This window comes from Pecten maximus, chromosome 13 (genome assembly GCF_902652985.1).
Source record: "Pecten maximus chromosome 13, xPecMax1.1, whole genome shotgun sequence".
Taxonomy (NCBI): Eukaryota; Metazoa; Mollusca; class Bivalvia; order Pectinida; family Pectinidae; genus Pecten; species Pecten maximus.
Window position 1 is genome coordinate 3315835 of NC_047027.1, and position 22334 is coordinate 3338168.

The following is a 22334-nucleotide window of genomic DNA, read 5'->3' on the forward strand; positions in this document are numbered from 1 at the left end:
GATTCACCCTCAATAAAAGCTCACAATTTTATCATCCTCAGCAGTAGCAGCAATATTCACATCATAGGTGCAACTCATAATCAATGACATATATGTAACTTTTTTTTCTTTCTCACACACGCTCACAGTCACAAGAATATACAGACTTTTGCACTTTCAAATACACACATCAACACACACACACACCCTCATCACACACAAACATACACAAAAGCAAACACTTTTGTACATAATATGTAGAAGAGAGAGAGAGAGAGAGAGAGAGAGAGAGATATTTGTGCCATTTGTGTCATAACAGATTATCGCAATGTGCTTAATAACATACAAAAACAAAAAAAAACAAAAAACAAAAACAAAATAGTTGAGAAGTATTGTCAAGAGTTGGGTGTTGTCTGTAAAAGTTTATCCCATTTTTTCCATCTATTATGAAATGTTTCTATATGTCCCTTATCTTTACCTATAAAAACATATTTTTGAATATTGTAATTATCTCTAATAGTAAGTTGCAGTGCTTGTACTGATAGCATTTGTTGTAAACATCTTGTTCTATAGATGTACTGCTTCATAATGAGTAATATAAGATTATCTGTTTTATAATATATATTTTTCTTGTTTCTCATGCCAAAAATGAAAGTTTCTTTATTGAAAGTAAATGGAATCAATAGCGTATCTAGCAAAAATTCAAAGTTATCAAAAATGACTTTCCTTTTTTGCATTCCCATAATAGATGTACAATTGTTTCTGATTTTGTTTTACAGAAGAAGCAGATTGGACTACCAGTCATTCCGATTTTTAATAAATATGAATTAGTGGTTAATATGTGTTGGTTTATTCTATATTGGAGCCACTGTAATTTATAACTTTTAGTAACTTTGAAAGGGATCATAAACATATTCTTCCAAGTTTCATCATCTAATTCAAACATTCTATTCCATTTCTTTTTTCCTGTAGATCGATTGTTGTTTAAAGAAAGTATGTTATAGAAGTCTTTAGAGCCCTTTAAAAAAAATAACAAATAAAACCAAAAATTCTAAATGAATGGGTACTAATGGATAAGTTAGATTTTCATTTTCTATATGCTTGTGGGCAGGGTATTTCTAATAGAGTTTATCATACCATGGTATGTAAGGAAGTTGGTATTGATATTGTATTTATCTTTAAATTCCTGAAAAGTATAAAAAGTATTTAAATTTGGCAATTTAAATAAATCATTGATTATAACAATTCCCTTCTGATACCATATCTTATAAAACACCATTTTATTATTTACTGTTAAGTTTTTATTAAACCAGATGGGTGTTTCATTATTGAAAAATTCCTATTTACTAAAATGTCTCTTCTTTCTCTTTAAGGCATCCCCAAGATTTGAACACATCTTTCCAAAATTTGTTTTTGCATGTCATTTCACATTTTCTTATGTATCCTGATCCGCAATTAGCTAACATACCTATATCAATACTTCTGCCTAAGATTAGTTGCCATTTACTAGCTTTAGAGTATAACCTTCTAATCCATGATAATTTTAGCGCCTTTATAAAAGAATATATATCAAGCATTTCAAACCCCCTTCTGTATGGTCTTTTATGATAATGTCCCTTTTCACCTTGTCTACTTTACTATTCCAAAGAAAGCTATAGAGTTCTGTGTTTAGTCTTTTGATAAATGATAAGTCAGGATCAGGTAGAGCTATAAAAAGGTGGTTAAATTGTGATACCAAAAGAGATTTAATTATATGTATTTTACCAATAGGAGTAAGCCTCCTTTTATTCCAATTATTCAAAAGAGATTTAAGTTTAACCAATCTCTTGTCAAAGTTCATTTTAGTCATTTTATGTAAATCTACATGGAAGTCAATACCCAATATGTTTAATTTTTGGTGACCCCAATGTAGGTTCCATTCTGGGCAAAATTGTTCTTCAGTATATTTCATGCTACCTATCCATATCACTTCTGTCTTGCTTTTATTTATTTTTAACCCAGATATATCTGCATATCCTTTGAACTCATCCAATGTCTCTCTTAATGAATTTCTAGATCCATCAAGGATAACTGATGTGTCATCTGCATATTGAGATAACAGTAATGAAGTATCTTCTATATTTATTCCTTTAATATTATCATTATTTCTTATTCTAATTGCTAGGACTTCAGCACATAAAATGAATAAATATGGAGATATAGGGTCACCTTGTCGACATCCACGTTTAATATTCAAAAATGAAGATAAATTGCCCCCCTGATTAACAGATGAATTTGAACCATTTTGAAAAATATGAACCCAGTTCTTTATATCATCCCCAAAGTTAAAGAAAATCAAGCACTTTATCAATAAAATCCCAACTAACCGAATCAAAGGCTTTTTCAAAATCTATTGTGAGTAACATTTCAGGATTATCATTCTCTTCTGCATAGTGCATAATATCATATATAACTCTAGTGTTGTCACCTACATACCTTCCTGAAATAAAACCAGACTGATCAGTATTGATAAGTTTATCTAACACTTTTCTTATTCTATTTACAATTGAACCTGAAGCAATTTTATAAATTGTATTCAGAAGTGAAATGGGTCTCCAATTCTTCAAGTATTGTCTTGGCTTATCTCCCTTTGGTAAACATGTTATGATTCCCTGTTTTTGTGTAACAGATACATTTTTAATATCAAATCCATATTGAATTGATCTTACTACAAAATGACCTAATTGTTTCCAAAAACATTGAAAGAATTCTACTGTGAAGCCATCAGATCCTGGACTTTTATTATTTTCATATTTTTAGAGTTTGAGATGCTTCACTTAAAGTAATGTTACCCTCTAAACTGTTTGTTTCTATAAAATTCAATTTTGGTATATTATTTAGATTAAGATATTCATTCAAATTTATATTTTGCAATAATTGGAAATTATTGTCTTCTGAATACAATCTTTCATAGTATTGCTGCACTTCATTTAAGATTTCATCTTGATTCATGATTATTTCTCCACCATCTTTTTCTATGTTCTAATTCTTTTTGGCAGGCCTCTAATTCTTCTAAATGTACCTCCTCTTGAGCTTCTATTTTTATAATTTTTTCCCCCCGAGATCTTGCTCTTAATTATTTCTTTGTTTTTTTCTTAAAAGACGCATATGAAATGGTTTTCCCTCTAATTTCAAATAAAATAGTTTCTAAAAAGTGTTGATCGTTTATTGTAAACTGAATATCTTGGTTTGGAATATCATCTAAACTATTCAGATTATAGATAGGCACAACATATTGTGTTTTTATACCCCTGCAACGAAGTTAGGGGGGTATACTGGAATCAGGTTGTCTGTCCGTCCGTCTGTCTGTAGACGCATTTTGTCCGGACAACTCCTCCTAAACCGATAGGCCAATTCCGAGGAAACTTCACACAAATATTAATGATCATGAGTAGATGTGCATGCCACTTTATTTTTCTCAAAATTATGGTTGCTATGGCAACTGGTCACTATAAACAGGTTTTCCGATAAGAACCATAACTTTAAGTTTGTCCAGACAACTCCTCTTAAACCGAAGGGCCAATTTCAATGAAACTTCGCACAAATATAGAGGACCATGTGTAGATGTACATGCCACTTTCTTTTTCTCAACAATATGGTTGCTATGGCAACTGGTCACTATAAACAGGTTTTCCGATAAGAACCATAACTTTAAGTTTGTCCGGACAACTCCTCCTAACCCTAAGGGCCGATTTCAATGAAACTTCATACAAACATAGAGGACGATGTGTAGATGTGCATGCCACTTTTTTTTTTCTTCAAAATTATGGTTGCTATGACAACTGGTCACTATTTTACTGGGTTATCTTAGTTAGTTTCTAATTAACAGTTCCAATTTAGCATCGACTCGTGCAGATTGCGGGGGTATTAGTCAGCCATCCTGGCGACAGTTCTAGTTACATATAGAATATGTTTATTAATTAATTTCAAATAGTCTAAGTCATGAAGTTAGGAATTGTTGAATTTCCATAGCCCTTTGCCTTTCTTGAATTCATTAAATTTTACTGTAATACATGGAATGGAGTGATCAGATCTATAGCCTGGGTCAATATTTGCTTTTTGTATACAAGATAAAAGGTTCTCAGAAATTAAAAAAAATAGTCTAATCTTGCTTGTTTTATCGGACTTCTTCTTCTCCATCTGCATCTTTTACTATCTGGGTGGTGTTCTCTATATATGTCAATAAGCCCCAGTTCATGAGGACCCATTTTTATATGTATAATAATATGAATGGACTGATTTCCAAGGTTTTCTTGGAAATTCTTTATAAAAAATGTATTAACACTAATTACCACATCACACACAACAAAGAACAACTTTGAGATTTAAAAGGACATTTATTGAAAAATAACAATACAAAAAGCTGATAAACATTTACACAAACAACAAAATTATTTAATTGGAAGGAAAACATGTAAATCATGGTTGTTGTCATCACTGATCACATAACAACTGTAGTGTTTTTATTTATGTGTTGGTGACAATGTTTTTACAAAAACAGGAAGTGGAAAAAGGATCAGTGGTAATCATCTATCCGTAATTTTAACATACCCAATAACAGAGAGAGATTGAGAACGTTTGATCAACTCATAGGGTTGTAATTTTCATTTTTCTCCTTCAACATTTACTTTCACCAAAAAATGGAATTGTAATCATGATATGGCATTTGCATCAACCAAAACAGGACACAAAAGAATACACAATGTTTTTATCATAACCGTGAATCCTTGTATGAAAGCTTGCGTCTTCATTGTATATAAAGTAAGAGGTCAAGGATCATTTTTGGATGACGATCACGTGTTGTGCTATTACGTGACATAATTAATCACACAGTTTCATACATGAACATCAATATTAAGGATTTAAATAGATTAATGGCTTTTTATCCACTGACATTTAAAAAATTGCTGCAATTTTTGTGGACAAAATATGATTTGAAGAATTTGTATGTAACTCTCAGTGTCCATGGTGGCCGAGTGGTTAAGGTGTCCCGACACTTCATCACTAGCCCTCCACTTCTGGGTTGCTAGATCAAAACCTACGTGGGGCAGTTGCCAGGTACTGTTCATAGACCAGTGGTTTTCCGCTGGGTACTAGCCAGCTTTCCTTCACCTCCAAAACCTAGCACATCCTTAAATGACCCTGGCTGTTATTAGGACGTTAAACAAAATAGGCCAAATTATGAAACTCTAGCTTAAATCGTTTTCAATTTAAATGACAGAACTAAGTTGACTAGACTACAGTATAATTGAGATCATGATCATTTTGGATGAAATTTGTACTAAAATAGTAATCAACAATACATACCAACTAAATATGTACAACTAATGAAATAACACTCGATAAAATATGTTTGTGTTGATTCAATATGCTGACGACAGGATCACTATGGCTCATTGATAATGAAATGTCTAATCTTACAGATTGTTGTGTTTGAGACATTAAAGATGCTACCCATACTAATCATTATTTCATTTTTAATCTGAATTAAGATAAAAAATGTATTTGTAAATAATCAAATGATTGGTTATCCAACAATGATAGCCAAAGAAAACTGATGACTGAATTTTATACATGATATGTATATATAACTATCAAAACATTGTCAAAATAGCAACATTTCTGGTGAAGAAGCAACACTAACAACATATCAGTAACCTTAAACAACTGCAATAATTAGATGTACATTCTTATTCGAATGCATAAGCTTACAAAAACACAAAAGGTGACCTAATCATACCAATGTACAGGGAAAGAATAATTAAAACAAGAGGCCCATGGGCCTTAACGGTCACCTAAGATTTGAATTATTTCAGTTTATTTAATTGACCCTTTTTGCCCCCCCCCCCCTCCCTATCAGCCCCTAGGGTCAGTCAGGGCCAACATATGCATATTAAAAAATGTGATTTACCTATATAAACTATAGTAACACAATGGTGACAATGTTTACAAAATTAGAATGAATTCCAATAGAAATAAAAGTCAAAAATGTTATTTCCCTATATAAACTTTAGTAAAGTTTAGCCCCACCCCAGGGGCAAACTTGAGACCCCAGGGTCCTGAAATTCACAATTTTGGTAAAGAACCTTCAAACCAAGCCATCTATGAAGTGTATTTGATTCCAGCATATCTGAGAGTAGAGAAGAAGATTTTTGAAGTTTTAGTCAATTTGGCCCTTTTTAGCCCCGCCCATCAGCCCCTGGGGGTCAGTCAGGGCCAACATGTGCATGCCATCAAACTGTCATCCCATGTTGACAATGTTTACAAAATTAGAATGAATCCCAATAGAAATAAAATAAATTAAAGTCAAAAATGTGATTTCCCTATATAAACTATAGTAAAGTATAGCCCCTCCCCAGGGGCAAACTTGAGACCCCTGGGTCATGAAATTTACAATTTTGGTAAAGCACCTTAAGACCCTTCCATCTATGAAGAGTGTTTGATTCCAGCATATCTGAGAGTAGAGAAGAAGATTTTTGAAGTTTTAGTCAATTTGGCCCTTTTTAGCCCCGCCCATCAGCCCCTTGGGGTCAGTCAGGGCCAACATGTGCATGCCATCAAACTGTCATCTCATGCTGACAATGTTTACAAAATTAGAATGAATTCCAATAGAAATAAAATAAATTAAAGTCAAAAATGTGATTTCCCTATATAAACTATAGTAAAGTTTAGCCCCTCCCCAGGGGCCAAACGTGAAACACCTGGGTCATGAAATTTACAATTTTGGTAAAGCACCTTAAGACCCTTCCATCTATGAAGAGTGTTTGATTCCAGCATATCTAGGAGTAGAGAAGAAGATTTTTGAAGTTTTAGTCAATTTGGCCCTTTTTAGCCCCGCCCATCAGCCCCTTGGGGTCAGTCAGGGCCAACATGTGCATGCCATCAAACTGTCATCTCATGCTGACAATGTTTACAAAATTAGAATGAATTCCAATAGAAATAAAATAAATTCAAGTCAAAAATGTGATTTCCCTATATAAACTATAGTAAAGTTTAGCCCCCCCCCAGGGGCAAACGTGAAACACCTGGGTCATGAAATTTACAATTTTGGTAAAGCACCTTAAGACCCTTCCATCTATGAAGAGTGTTTGATTCCAGCATATCTGAGAGTAGAGAAGAAGATTTTTGAAGTTTTAGTCAATTTGACCCTTTTTGGCCCCGCCCCTCAGGCCCCTGGGGGGTGGGGACCATATAATTTACAATTTTGGTTGACCTTTAGCAATAGAAGCTTCCTGCAAAATTTCATAGAATTTGGTTTGTGGGTTTTGGAGAAGAAGTTGAAAATGTGAATTGTTTACGGACGCACGACGGACGACGGACGACGCACGACGACGGACAAAAGGGGATTAGAATAGGTCACCTGAGACTGACTTTGTCTCAGGTGACCTAAAAATAACTTTTTTTTTTCATTTACACACCTTAGCAAAAACAAAATCTTTGATGAATTACTGGCAAATCAGTGAGGCATGTAAGGTTTTATATGTTCCAATTAGTGCACCCATCCTGTCCTGATATGGACAGCGGCAGTTTCATCAATTTTCCTTAAGTTAAGGAATCTCCTTAACATAAATTTGTCCATAAGAAAGCATTACAGAATTAAAGGAAGGTTCCTTAACCAAGATATTTCCTATACATTCTGTAATGCTTTCCTGCGGGAAAAAAAAATTAAGTTAAGAAACCGGGGCCATTTGTGCTTATTAGGTCAGATATGGTATATATACTCAAAGTTTAACAAATCACTAGTATAGTGAAATAGATTTAAAATAAATCACCACAATGAATTGAATTAATTGATAATACACATGCATACATGTGTGTCAATTGTTTACAGCTATTTTTGTAAGAAATTGACATCCAATATTATAAACAGCTGTTGTACTAAATGTGTAGGTTGCATACATGTTAATAGGTAAAAACCCTGTCAAGCTGAAGGATTGGCAAAGCTTTTATATTTATTACTTAACACAAACTAAAAACATTTTTTGCTTAAACATATTCATTTACTGTAAACAGCCTAGATGACTGAATTCAACTAGAGGTTCCTGTTCAAACAGGACAGATATAATATTAGGAAATTTATTCCTGATAATAAAAAATATTACTCAAATGAATTTATAATTATTTAATAGATTAAATTAATTGTAATACTGAAATAATCATATAACAAATAAACAAAAAACAACGTAAATGTAAATAATCAACAAATTAGTAAAATAAATTGATAACAGAGGAATAGATGGTGTTGTCACTAAATTTACTGGTCTGAAATCTCATGTGCATGATTAAATGTATCCTTCAATAACATTTGGACCCCATTGGTCTGATGGAGTGAAACAAAGGGGGAGCAACTCTGATCACAATGAAACGATACACTAGATCTTAACTTTACAGATAATTGTAAATTAACAACCAAGATTATAACTATTTACTATTAATTACTTTTAATTAAGGTGCTTGAATTTTCTACAAGTCATTATATTGATCCCTAAGAGACTCGAACAAAAAGTGTGAAAATTGAACTAAACCAACTGTAAACTTTATACTAAACTGACTTTAACATAATAATTGGTAGTTACAATTGTACTTTCATGGATGTGCATATACAGTGTAATTAAGAATTTTACATTAATTTATGAAATATACATAGAAAATACAGAAAACATCATTATAGCATAATTTGAGCAAACAATATGAGCAAATATTACAATACCCTATAACACAAATTTCCATATTACACAAAATAAAAAAAGTTTCAACAATAACAAATATCACCTTAAATTGAGACAAAATAAATATAATTAACAAAACAAAAAATAGCTAATTATACAAATAATCTTTACAAAATTGCAACTAATAAACAGTTGATCATCTGTTTTATCATTACAAAAGCTGCTAAATCACTGTTTCTATTGCAGTCCCTTGGATGAGGATTTTATAAGCAGAGGACAACAATAATTAAGGATATTAACAGGCTATTAGCTTATAAATGGGACATATTGACAAATACAGTGGACTTAATTGGCAATAAAGGCTTCAGGTTTATCAATGTATTATATCATTAAATCTAAGATTTTGTTTTTGAAGGATGGAAATGGCGGTGTTGGGGATAGGGTGTGCGTGTGTGTTTGTATGTGGTTGTGTGTGTATGTGTGGGGGTGGGGGGTATTAATCAACAACATCTTATGTGACACTTATAGTTTCGAGATTGTTATTGCACTGTGGACTAAATTTATTCAATCAATGTTTATTTTATTTTCATAAGAATGCGACATTATAGAACTATTAAACTCATAGGACCATTATTTTGATACTGGGACAAGTTTGGTGATAATATTCCTTCAGCTAGAATTAACCCTACAATAAGAATTACATATTAAACAGCACAAAATATTTACAAGAGTTTCACTGTTGAGAGAATTCAACAGAGCTACTATGTAAGAACTCACTAGACATTAACACTAATGAGCTTGTTTCCAATGATTTGATCAGCACATATAGCTAAACACTGGCACTGACTACAAGTTATTGTGTTGCTAACACTCATTTAATATTGTCTGGGAAAGTATGAGCTGTACATGATTAGTACCACACACAAAATGGACAAAGAATTCTCAAACTTCACAATGTTAAAAATGTACATGTTCCTAATGGATACAGCACTAAAACCAAGACTCCAGCTTAATTTTTCAAAAAATCTTCAATTCACTATTTCAACATTTTGTTAATCGAAGCATATTTCTTACGGTCGTTCAAACAATACACAAGCTCTAGATTTCCTTTCTTCACATGTGTTAATATGACGAACACAAAGAATGTTTATGAACATTTTACACCAGTGGTTGGACGGATATATAAAATGTTGAATTGAAATTTGTTAGAGATAAACATCATTATGCATTATGTTTCATTAAGTACTTGTAAAATCCTCAAGTATGATAATATTGAATTTAAAATATGATTATCCATGTGGTGATGATACAGAAATACAGAAAAAAAGCTGCTGCTGAACTGTATTAATGCTGAAAACTTTCACCGATATGGTGATCTAGTTACCCGAATAGATATCCACACAGTGTTTTAGGAGACAGATTGGTACTCTTCTATAAACATAACTATTGTAGTATAATTTTTCATAATTTAGACCACATACCCTTGTTAGAAACAAAGAATAATTGATTGTAGTTACACTGATACAACAGTGCACTGTTTTTGCCGTTCGATATGGAATCATTCATGGGCATCTGTTCATACATAGATACAAAGCACTGGATCATACAGAACAGTGAGACAGATTATCTCCCTTACACGAGACAGATTATCTCCCTTACACAAGACAGATTATCTCCCTTACATGAGAATGATTATCTCCCTTACATGAGAATGATTATCACCCTTACACAAGACAGATTATCTCCCTTACACAAGACAGCTTATCTCCCTTACACGAGACAGATTATTTCCCTTACACGAGACTGATTATCTCCCTTACACGAGACTGATTATCTCCCTTACATGAGACTAGTGATCTCCCTTATACAATACTGGTTATTTCCCTTAGGTGACACTAGTTATGTCCCTTATTGAGACTGGTTATTCCCCTTAGATAACACTAGTTGTCTCTCTTAGGTGGGACTGGTTATTCCTTAAACGAGACTGGCCATCTCCAACAGTTGGGACTGGTTATCTCCGTTACACGCGAATGAGTAATCTTACACGATGAGTAATTAAATTTAATCATTTATCAATACAAATATCATAAATATACATACAATCAAAATTAAAGTAGACAACTACATTTAATGCTTGATTAGTAGTTAAACCGTAGGAAAGCAAACAATTATCAATATGAGAATAAATGATACAAAGCTTTAGAAATTAAATAATGCTCTTCCTAGACTCACTAAGTTACCCAGAAAATTAGACATCTTACTCCTCTAGGTATAATTCTCAGAATCTGGACAGAGCTTCCACAAACTTTCGTGACTGTCTCCAACCACGATGGAAAGCAGTCAATATGACTGTTATCATGAATAAAATCTGCTAGAATAAGTTTCATTGAAACAAACAATACCAGCAATTCCAGCAAGATGTGAGGTGTATATTGAAACTTGGCAAAATGTATTGAAAAAGTGAACTTTATCTACAGCCAACATGAGGTTTACTGTGATGAGAGACAACCGTGACAATAGAAATACCATGGTAACCAACAGTCCAGTATAAATATATATACGGAATGTATACTGAAGGTGTGAAATGTAACACAACATCGTCATTATTGAATCTATCAAAGTGAAAAAATGTGTGAGTGGTGCCCGGATAATTGAGAGGATATGAATTTTTACATCAGAACGAATGTTTGACATTTTAGAATGGTGCTTGGATAATTGAGAGGATATGAATTTTTATATAAGAACGAATGTGTGACATTTTAAAAAGTATACTTTTTTATTTACATGTGTCAAAGTTTGAACATTTTGTTCATGAACCATATTACAGTTGATCATGAACATGAAAATGCCACTTAATTAACATTGTAAAATTCCCAGGTATAAGTACCTTAATATGAATTATTCCCTGAAATTTGCAGCATATATCTAATTTTATCATCAGTGAAATAATATGCCTAGATTACATCACCTAAATATTTTCTCCATACAATGGTCTAACAATGTGTGAGTTGACAAAATATTTTCTCCATACAATGGTCTAACAATGTGTGAGTTGACAAAACAATGACACTGACCTAGCCTTATACACAATGTTTTGTATTGAAGTGGAGATGTATAAAATAGAATTGTTATCTTGGGTCCATTGGGATAGAAAGGACAAATAAGGAACTTTAATCTGTTCCCACATGACCTACGGATCCCTTACCTATGAGCCATTACACCTTGCTGTTTTGCTGGATGGTTTCACCAACTGATAACGGTTTCCTACAGATAAACTTAGTTACCAAACTCATATCTCAACAACAAGGTAAACTCATCGTTATTGTTCATGCTCGGTAACCCAACACCTGACTACAAGACATCTAGACGATGTCTCTACATTCGAAGCTAACACTGGCGACTGACACCGTTATACAGCTATAGCAGTATGTAAAGGAATGTTCAGGGTGGTCAAGTTTGTAGGATTTAGAGACTGTCCGAGTCCTCTCCACTGTACTGACACCATTATACAGCTTTAGGAGTATATGTAAAGGAATGTTCAGGGTGGTCAAGTTTGCTGTATTTAGAGACTGTCCGAGTCCTCTCCACTGTACTGTTCTGGAGCCTTGGCAAAACTAGGGAGTTTGTCCAGACAGATATGGGCAGAGTCCTCCAGGGCCAGGTTTGTAAGGTCGGCCATAATAGTTGCGTAGTCTGGACGATTCTCTGGCAGCGTGTTCCAGCAACCACTCATCACTGCATACCTGGGGAGAAATCAAATCACTAATAAAAGCTTGTTCTGATTATTGCTTGTACTGTATACAGCCAAGAAATAACAGCTATTGGTGAAACTTGATTGATGTGTATTAAGGTATTGAGGAGGATGGTACCTACAGCTGGTCACTACAGTGGGGTGGAGCTCGAGGAGGACGGTACTTATAGCCGGTCACTACAGTGGGGTGGAGGGGGACGGTACTTACAGCCGGTCACTACAGTGGGGTGGAGGAGGACGGTACTTACAGCCGGTCACTACAGTGGGGTGGAGGGGGACGGTACTTACAGCCGGTCACTACAGTGGGGTGGAGGAGGACGGTACTTACAGCCGGTCACTACAGTGGGGTGGAGGAGGACGGTACATACAGCCGGTCACTACAGTGGGGTGGAGGAGGACAGTACTTACAGCCGGTCACTACAGTGGGGTGGAGGAGGACAGTACTTACAGCCGGTCACTACAGTGGGGTCGAGGAGGACAGTACTTACAGCCGGTCACTACAGTGGGGTGGAGGAGGACGGTACTTACAGCTGGTCACTACAGTGGGGTGGAGGAGGACGGTACTTACAGCCGGTCACTACAGTGGGGTGGAGGAGGACGGTACATACAGCCGGTCACTACAGTGGGGTGGAGGAGGACGGTACTTACATCTGGTCACTACAGTGGGGTGGAGGAGGATGCACTACTTACAGCCGGTCACTACAGTCGGGTGGAGGAGGCAGTACTTACAGCCGGTCACTACAGTGGGGTGGAGGAGGACGGTACTTATAGCTGGTCACTACAGTGGTGTGGAGGAGGACGGTACTTACAGCCGGTCACTACAGTGGGGTGGAGGAGGACTGTACTTACAGCCGGTCACTACAGTGGGGAGGAGGAGGACGGTACCTACAGCTGGTCACTACAGTGGGGTGGAGGAGGACGGTACATACAGCCGGTCACTACAGTGGGGTGGAGGAGGACAGTACTTACAGCTGGTCACTACAGTGGGGTGGAGGGGGAAGGTACTTACAGCTGGTCACTACAGTGGGGTGGAGGGGGAAGGTACTTACAGCCGGTCACTACAGTGGGGTGTAGGAGGACGGTACTTACAGCTGGTCACTACAGTGGAGTGGAGGAGGACTGTACTTACAGCTGGTCACTACAGTGGGGTGGAGGAGGACGCACTACTTACAGCCGGTCACTACAGTGGGGTCGAGGAGGACAGTACATACAGCCGGTCACTACAGTGGGGTGGAGGAGGACAGTACTTACAGCCGGTCACTACAGTGGGGTGGAGGAGGACGGTACTTACAGCCGGTCACTACAGTGGGGTGGAGGGGGACGGTACTTACAGCCGGTCACTACAGTGGGGTGGAGGAGGACGGTACTTACAGCCGGCCACTACAGTGGGGTGTAGGAGGACGGTACTTACAGCCGGTCACTACAGTGGGGTGGAGGGGGACGGTACTTACAGCCGGTCACTACAGTGGGGTGGAGGACGCAGTACTTACAGCCGGTCACTACAGTCGGGTGGAGGAGGCAGTACTTACAGCCAGTCACTACAGTGGGGTGGAGGAGGACGGTACTTATAGCTGGTCACTACAGTGGTGTGGAGGAGGACGGTACTTACAGCCGGTCACTACAGTGGGATGGAGGAGGACTGTACTTACAGCCGGTCACTAAAGTGGGGAGGGGGAGGACGGTACCTACAGCCGGTCACTACAGTGGGGTGGAGGAGGACAGTACTTACAGCTGGTCACTACAGTGGGGTGGAGGGGGAAGGTACTTACAGCCGGTCACTACAGTGGGGTGGAGGGGGAAGGTACTTACAGCCGGTCACTACAGTGGGGTGTAGGAGGACGGTACTTACAGCTGGTCACTACAGTGGAGTGGAGGAGGACTGTACTTACAGCTGGTCACTACAGTGGGGTGGAGGAGGACGCACTACTTACAGCCGGTCACTACAGTGGGGTCGAGGAGGACAGTACATACAGCCGGTCACTACAGTGGGGTGGAGGAGGACAGTACTTACAGCCGGTCACTACAGTGGGGTGGAGGAGGACAGTACTTACAGCCGGTCACTACAGTGGGGTGGAGGGGGACGGTACTTACAGCCGGTCACTACAGTGGGGTGGAGGAGGACGGTACTTACAGCCGGCCACTACAGTGGGGTGTAGGAGGACGGTACTTACAGCCGGTCACTACAGTGGGGTGGAGGGGGACGGTACTTACAGCCGGTCACTACAGTGGGGTGGAGGACGCAGTACTTACAGCCGGTCACTACAGTCGGGTGGAGGAGGCAGTACTTACAGCCAGTCACTACAGTGGGGTGGAGGAGGACGGTACTTATAGCTGGTCACTACAGTGGTGTGGAGGAGGACGGTACTTACAGCCGGTCACTACAGTGGGGTGGAGGAGGACTGTACTTACAGCCGGTCACTAAAGTGGGGAGGGGGAGGACGGTACCTACAGCCGGTCACTACAGTGGGGTGGAGGAGGACAGTACTTACAGCTGGTCACTACAGTGGGGTGGAGGGGGAAGGTACTTACAGCCGGTCACTACAGTGGGGTGGAGGAGGACAGTACTTACAGCTGGTCACTACAGTGGGGTGGAGGAGGACTGTACTTACAGCTGGTCACTACAGTGGGGTGGAGGAGGACTGCACTTACAGCTGGTCACTACAGTGGGGTGGAGGAGGACAGTACTTACAGCTGGTCACTACAGTGGGGTGGAGGGGGAAGGTACTTACAGCCGGTCACTACAGTGGGGTGGAGGAGGACGGTACTTACAGCCGGTCACTACAGTGGGGTGGAGGGGGACGGTACTTACAGCCGGTCACTACAGTGGGGTGGAGGGGGACGGTACTTACAGCCGGTCACTACAGTGGGGTGGAGGAGGACGGTACTTACAGCCGGTCACTACAGTGGGATGGAGGAGGACGGTACTTACAGCCGGTCATTACAGTGGGGTGGAGGGGGACGGTACTTACAGCCGGTCACTACAGTGGGGTGGAGGGGGACGGTACTTACAGCCGGTCACTACAGTGGGGTGGAGGGGGACGGTACTTACAGCCGGTCACTACAGTGGGGTGGAGGGGGACGGTACTTACAGCCGGTCACTACAGTGGGGTGGAGGAGGATGGTACTTACAGCCGGTCACTACAGTGGGGTGGAGGAGAATGGTACTTACAGCTGGTTACTACAGTGGGATGGAGGAGGCAGTACTTACAGCCGGTCACTACAGTGGGGTGGAGGAGGACCGTACATATAGCTGGTCACTACAGTGGGGTGGAGGAGGACGGTACTTACAGCTGGTCACTACAGTGGGATGGAGGAGGACGGTACTTACAGCTGGTCACTACAGTGGGGTGGAGGAGGACAATACTTACAGCCGGTCACTACAGTGGGATGGAGGACAGTACTTACAGCCGGTCACTACAGTGGGGTGGAGGAGGACGGTACTTATAGCTGGTCACTACAGTGGGGTGGAGGGGGACGGTACATACAGCTGGTCACTACAGTGGGGTGGAGGAGGACGGTACTTACAGCCGGTCACTACAGTGGGGTGGAGGAGAATGGTACTTACAGCTGGTTACTACAGTGGGATGGAGGAGGCAGTACTTACAGCCGGTCACTACAGTGGGGTGGAGGAGGACCGTACATATAGCTGGTCACTACAGTGGGGTGGAGGAGGACGGTACTTACAGCTGGTCACTACAGTGGGGTGGAGGAGGACGGTACTTACAGCTGGTCACTACAGTGGGGTGGAGGGGGACGGTACTTACAGCCGGTCACTACAGTGGAGTGGTGGAGGACGGTACTTACAGCCGGTCACTACAGTGGGGTGGAGGAGGACGGTACTTACAGCCGGTCACTACAGTGGGGTGGAGGAGGACGGTACATACAGCCGGTCACTACAGTGGGGTGGAGGAGGACGGTACTTACAGCCGGTCACTACAGTGGGGTGGAGGAGGACGGTACTTACAGCTGGTCACTACAGTGGGGTGGAGGAGGAAGGTACTTACAGCTGGTCACTACAGTGGGGTGGAGGGGGACGGTACTTACAGCCGGTCACTACAGTCGGGTGGAGGAGGACGGTACTTACAGCCGGACACTACAGTGGGGTGGAGGAGGACGGTACTTACAGCTGGTCACTACAGTGGGGTGGAGGAGGACGGTACTTACAGCTGGTCACTACAGTGGGGTGGAGGAGGAAGGCGATATCCGTCTATCACTTTGTCCGCCAGCTCATCTTGGCCGAATGCTGGGTAAGGTGTGGCTCCTTTAACATAAATTAACATTCAGTAAAGGGAAGTAATATTACCAGTAATTCATCAGTACTATTATGGGGTGGATGGTCCTTAACAGAACTGTATACAAGGTGTCAATATGTCAAACTATTACATAATATCATCAGAACAGATGATCAAAGTTGGGATCAATTTGGTAGATTATAGCATGGATTTGTGTAGATTACTGAACTGATTTCTATGTATTATGGGATGTAATAACGTATATATATTATCGAAGAATTTGTATTTCGGGATAGATTAATGTTTATTATGGTATAGATGTGCGAGTATTATGGGATGGACATTACTTACCGAAGTGTAGTATTTCCCACATAACTACACCTAGCGACCAGGTATCTGACTGGGTACTGTACATATTATGTGATAGTGACTCCGGGGACATCCAGCGGATCGGTAAGGAATCCTGGACAGAAATATTAGACATCAATAAACACGAAAGTAACATTACTGATCTCATTAATTCATCTATGAAATTAATTACCCCTTTTTAATTATTTTCAACTTATTACATTAAATGTCACCTAATTCTGTTGTGTGTTGGTACTATGCAGAAATAACTTATTTTTTGATAAACACAAATTAAAACAGTTATTCTACTGTTTTTATCCTTGAATTTAAACTTTCAGAAGTGAAACGGTATTAAAGTTTAAAGTTTGAGTGCATATTCGTGAATCTCTTTTAGATAACTATTTTCAAACTGATGATTCTGCAAAAAAAAAGAAAAAAAAAAGATCTCAATGAAAAATAAGTTGATATAAGGATCTAGAATTACACGAGTCAAATGGCCATGTTAATGATACTTACTGCCTCATACTGGTTCCGCTCTGTGACGTCCTGAGGAAAACCAAACCCTGACAGTTTACAGACAGCACCCTTCGCCACCAAAACACTGGCTGAGCGTAGTCTATAGCACACCAACTGTAACATAATAAACAAAATATCAGATTTACTGACTAAAACACTGGCAGATCATAGACTATAGCAAACTAACTATAACATATAACAAACAACACATCAGATTTACTGACTAAACCCTGGCAGATCATAGACTATAGCACATCAACTATAACCCAAAAAACAATAAACTAGATATATTGACTAAAATACTGGCAGATCATAGACTATAGCAAACTAACTATAACATAGCAAAGAATATACAGATCTATTGACTAAAACACTGGCAGATCATAGACTATAGCAAACTAACTATAACATATAACAAACAACACATCAGATTTACTGACTAACTGCCAAGATGTAAAATTACTGTGATTAGTAGGAGACAACTCTGTACTGCTGATAAATTACTGTAATTAGGAGACAACTCTGTACTGCTGATAAATTACTGTAATTAGTAGGAACAACTCGGTACTGCTGATAAATTACTGTAATTAGTAGGAGACAACTCTGTACTGCTGATAAATTACTGTAATTAGTAGGTGACAACTCTGTACTGCTGATAAATTACTGTAATTAGTAGGAGACAACTCTGTACTGCTGATAAATTACTGTAATTAGGAGACAACTCTGTACTGCTGATAAATTACTGTAATTAGTAGGTGACAACTCTGTACTGCTGATAAATTACTGTAATTAGGAGACAACTCTGTACTGCTGATAAATTACTGTAATTAGGAGACAACTCTGTACTGCTGATAAATTACTGTAATTAGTAGGAGACAACTCGGTACTGCTGATAAATTACTGTAATTAGTAGGTGACAACTCTGTCCTGCTGATAAATTACTGTAATTAGTAGGAGACAACTCTGTACTGCTGATAAATTACTGTAATTAGTAGGAGACAACTCTGTACTGCTGATAAATTACTGTAATTAGTAGGAGACAACTCTGTACTGCTGATAAATTACTGTAATTAGTAGGAGACAACTCTGTACTGCTGATAAATTACTGTAATTAGTAGGAGACAACTCTGTACTGCTGATAAATTACTGTAATTAGGAGACAACTCTGTCCAGCTGTAAGCATGAAGTCATACATACCTTTAACATGTTTGTACAGAAAGAATTTTGAGTCAATGGTCTGAATAACTGTTAGATAATAAACTAAACCTATTGAGGTATTCTGTTGAGATTAGGTCATTTTAGTTCAAACTTCAATGTTTCATTGGTTTGAACGTCCTTAAATATACGAGAGAAAAAAATTCACACACAAAAAATACAATATAAAAGGTAAGAACTTGTCTGATACACTATCATTAGATAGACCTACCTTGAACTTAGTGATATGCTGTAGTCCATTAACAATCTGGGCCGACATGGCTAACATTTTATGGGCATCGACTTTGTGGTTTTTGAGTCGTGCTGACGACTTGGAGGAGGACGTTGTGATCTCTACCCTCTGGGCGCCAGGTCGACACCTCTGTAGGAAACTGTAGAGAGTTCCCTCGGATGCATACTCCAACATTAAAAGCCACGGCTCTGAAATGTTACATAGATATAACTATTCATGTATGTACGAGTACGTGGCTCTGAAATGTTACATAGATATAACTATTCATGTATGTACGAGTAAAGTACACTGTATAGTGCTTATTAAGATTTCTGTCAATGTGTAAGAAAATCTGGAGCTGTGTATACACCGTCTCGACTTCTGTTAAGCATCAGTGATTTCACTCGTAAGAATTCACCGGTACCTTTTAAGTAATTAATTGGTCTGGTTTGCATTTTGTCTAGCCTGTTATTAGTACATGTATGACTTGTTCAATTTTCTGTTACTGTTACTAGACAGACAATTGTCCAGTGATATTAATATAAGCACTGCGTTTACACCATGTCTCTTGAAACGTAACTAAAACACATCCCAACTTTTATTTCTCATTTGGCTAACATGTATTTTCAAATTATATAACATTGAATTACATTTTCACAGAGTAACAATACGATGCTATGGTACATCTCCATAATGTCAGTGTTGTGCTAAATATTTTGCTGTTGTTTAGAATTCGACGATATTCGTGGATACCCAAATATTTGGAAAACAAGGAGCCGCAAAGCTTGGCATTATCCTCCGCGCCCCGCAGTTGGTATGAAAACCCAAATACATGTATATATCAACCTCAAAGTAAGAGTTATTAAGGAAAAAGTAATTTGGTATTTTTGATTAAGTCTCCATGGTGACAGAAAAATACCAAAAATGGAAGGTCCGCAATAGCAAAAGGCACAACTAGGGCACTAGTCTGATATATACGGAAATTTTCAAGGAGCTGCGTCGAACGGTTTTGGAATTATAGCCTGGAAACAGTAATTTGGTATTTTTGACTAAGTTTCCATGGTGACAGAAAAAAATACCGAAAATGGAAGGTCCGCAATAGCAAAAGGCACAACTAGGGCACTAGTCCGATATATACAGAAAGTTTCATGGAGCTGCGTTGAACGGTTATGGAGTTATAGCCCGGAAACAAAAGGAAACAGTAATTTGGTATTTTTGATTAAGTTTCCATGGTGACAGAAAATACCGAAAATGGAAGGTCTGCAATAACAAAAGGCACAACTAGGGCACTAGTCTGATATATACAGAAAGTTTCAAGGAGCAGCGTTGAACGGTTATGGAGTTATAGCCCGGAAAAGAATCTGGGACGGACGGACGCACGCACGCAAGGACGGACGGACGGACGGACGGACGGAGCCCAATTTAATATCCCCCGCAAACGCGTTTCGCGGGGGATAATAATACATTTTAGAGGGCAATACTACAGAATTTACAGGTGTCTGAGAAGCAAGGAAATAATTCATAATGGCCTTTGTATTTTTTCTTGGTGTAGATAATATAACTTACCATGGAGAGTATAACAACCAATCAGCTGTATAACATTGATGTTCGTCTGTAAAACCTTGGCAACCTCCATCTCAGCGAGGAAAAACTTGCGTCCCTTCTCTGTTGCCTCAGCTTTAAAATAAGACACCATTGAGGGTACATCAAACAATTCATGGTTACATTGAATCATGAAATCCCAGACTTTTCCAGGACTTTAGGTGGGGCACTGCTGTGATCAACTTTTGGTGAAATTCAGATATATATACTACATAATACAAAGTTATATATATATATAGTCTTATTTTTCATCACATTAACAATATCAAATTGTAAACCTGTTGCCCGTAACAATCGCAAAAAACATTAAACAAACAAAGCTTATGATATCAACATTCTGCAGATTTGTTTTCGTGAATATTTTAGGAAAACATACTGTAAAAATCTGTGTAATTTATGCACCCTTAAAAGTATAATGAAGTATATATACAACCTAAGTTTTAACTGATACACTTGATTTCCCTGCCAGCTTTACTTACGCAGAAGTTTCTTGACGGCCACCCTGATAACCTCGTCTCTGTCTGGAAATTTTCTGATGCGTCCTTTCCATACTTCGACGAAGACACCACGGGCCAAGAGCTCCGTCTGACGAATGTCTTTCCTCGGTATCTCCCAACACTGTCTCAGCTGACTGTACTGGGTTGGCTGGCAAAAATATCTTTCTGACATTATAGCGAAAGAAAATGTCCTATTCTTGAAATACATACTGAAATAGCTGTTTTTGTCAAATGTCCAATTCTTGAAATACATAGTGAAATAGCTGTTTTTGTCACATATAAACATAGAGATATATGGGGGAAATATTTCTAAAATACTGAAATCAGTACGAATAGTGAAAACTTTCATCCAAGTCTTGTAAAGTTATATTTAACGAAGATTTAAACCACAACTTACAGACAATTGAAAAAGTGACAATATCCTTCACCAGTCCAATGATGACTGGGTCATTATGGTATATATGATCACAGACTTACCCACCAATGAATTCACAAAGGGGAGTAATTCTGCTGAAATGTCTCCAGACATCTTTTTTTGCATTCTGAGAGTAATATTTAGGATGTTTAACTGCAAAGCTATGGTCATTTTTAACAGCTATAGTTATTGTCCAGAAACCAATGTTCTATCTATAGTGACAGTAGCCTTGACCTTTGAACATTTGACATGAAAAAGTTTCCCAACAAAGCACTCTTGATGAGGAGGTAATGTGTGTAATTTGAGTTTGACCAGTCCACCTGGTCTTGATGAGGAGGTAATGTGTGTAATTTGAGTTTGACCAGTCCACCTGGTCTTGATGAGGAGGTAATGTGTGTAATTTGAGTTTGACCAGTCCACCTGGTCTTGATGAGGAGGTAATGTGTGTAATTTGAGTTTGATCAGTCCACCTGGTCTTGATGAGGAGGTAATGTGTGTAATTTGAGTTTGACCAGTCCACCTGGTCTTGATGAGGAGGTAATGTGTGTAATTTGAGTTTGACCAGTCCACCTGGTCTTGCATTATTATCTAGAAAAAGGTGATGTGGATGGACAAACATTAAACATCTCCATCTGAACTCTCAGTCTCGGGGATAACAAACAGGAGGTAATATTGGAAAGGTGACGCATTATGACATTGTGGACTGGAATCTCAGTCTCGGAGATAACAAACAGGAGATAACAAACAGGAGGTAATATTGGAAAGGTGACGCATTATGACATTGTGGACTGGACTCTCAGTCTCGGAGATAACAAACAGGAGATAACATTGGACAGAAGATAATACATTTCTATTGAAAA

At 38.6% G+C, this 22334-nt stretch overlaps 1 protein-coding gene across 1 annotated transcript in view; it reads right to left on the minus strand.

Annotated features, from left to right (window-relative positions):
- Positions 1-9533: 9533 nt before the first annotated feature.
- LOC117340856 (fibroblast growth factor receptor 4-like) overlaps positions 9534-22334 on the minus strand; it is a 63195-nt gene continuing 50394 nt past the window's right edge. Inside the window, exons 8-14 of the mRNA XM_033902627.1 lie at positions 21042-21207; positions 20527-20637; positions 18961-19169; positions 17535-17648; positions 17022-17133; positions 16603-16699; positions 9534-12430 (exon numbers count right to left, since the gene is read on the minus strand). Of these exons, the coding sequence (XP_033758518.1) occupies positions 12250-12430; positions 16603-16699; positions 17022-17133; positions 17535-17648; positions 18961-19169; positions 20527-20637; positions 21042-21207 (990 nt within the window). The 3' untranslated portion in view covers positions 9534-12249. The remainder of the gene's footprint in view (positions 12431-16602; positions 16700-17021; positions 17134-17534; positions 17649-18960; positions 19170-20526; positions 20638-21041; positions 21208-22334) is intronic.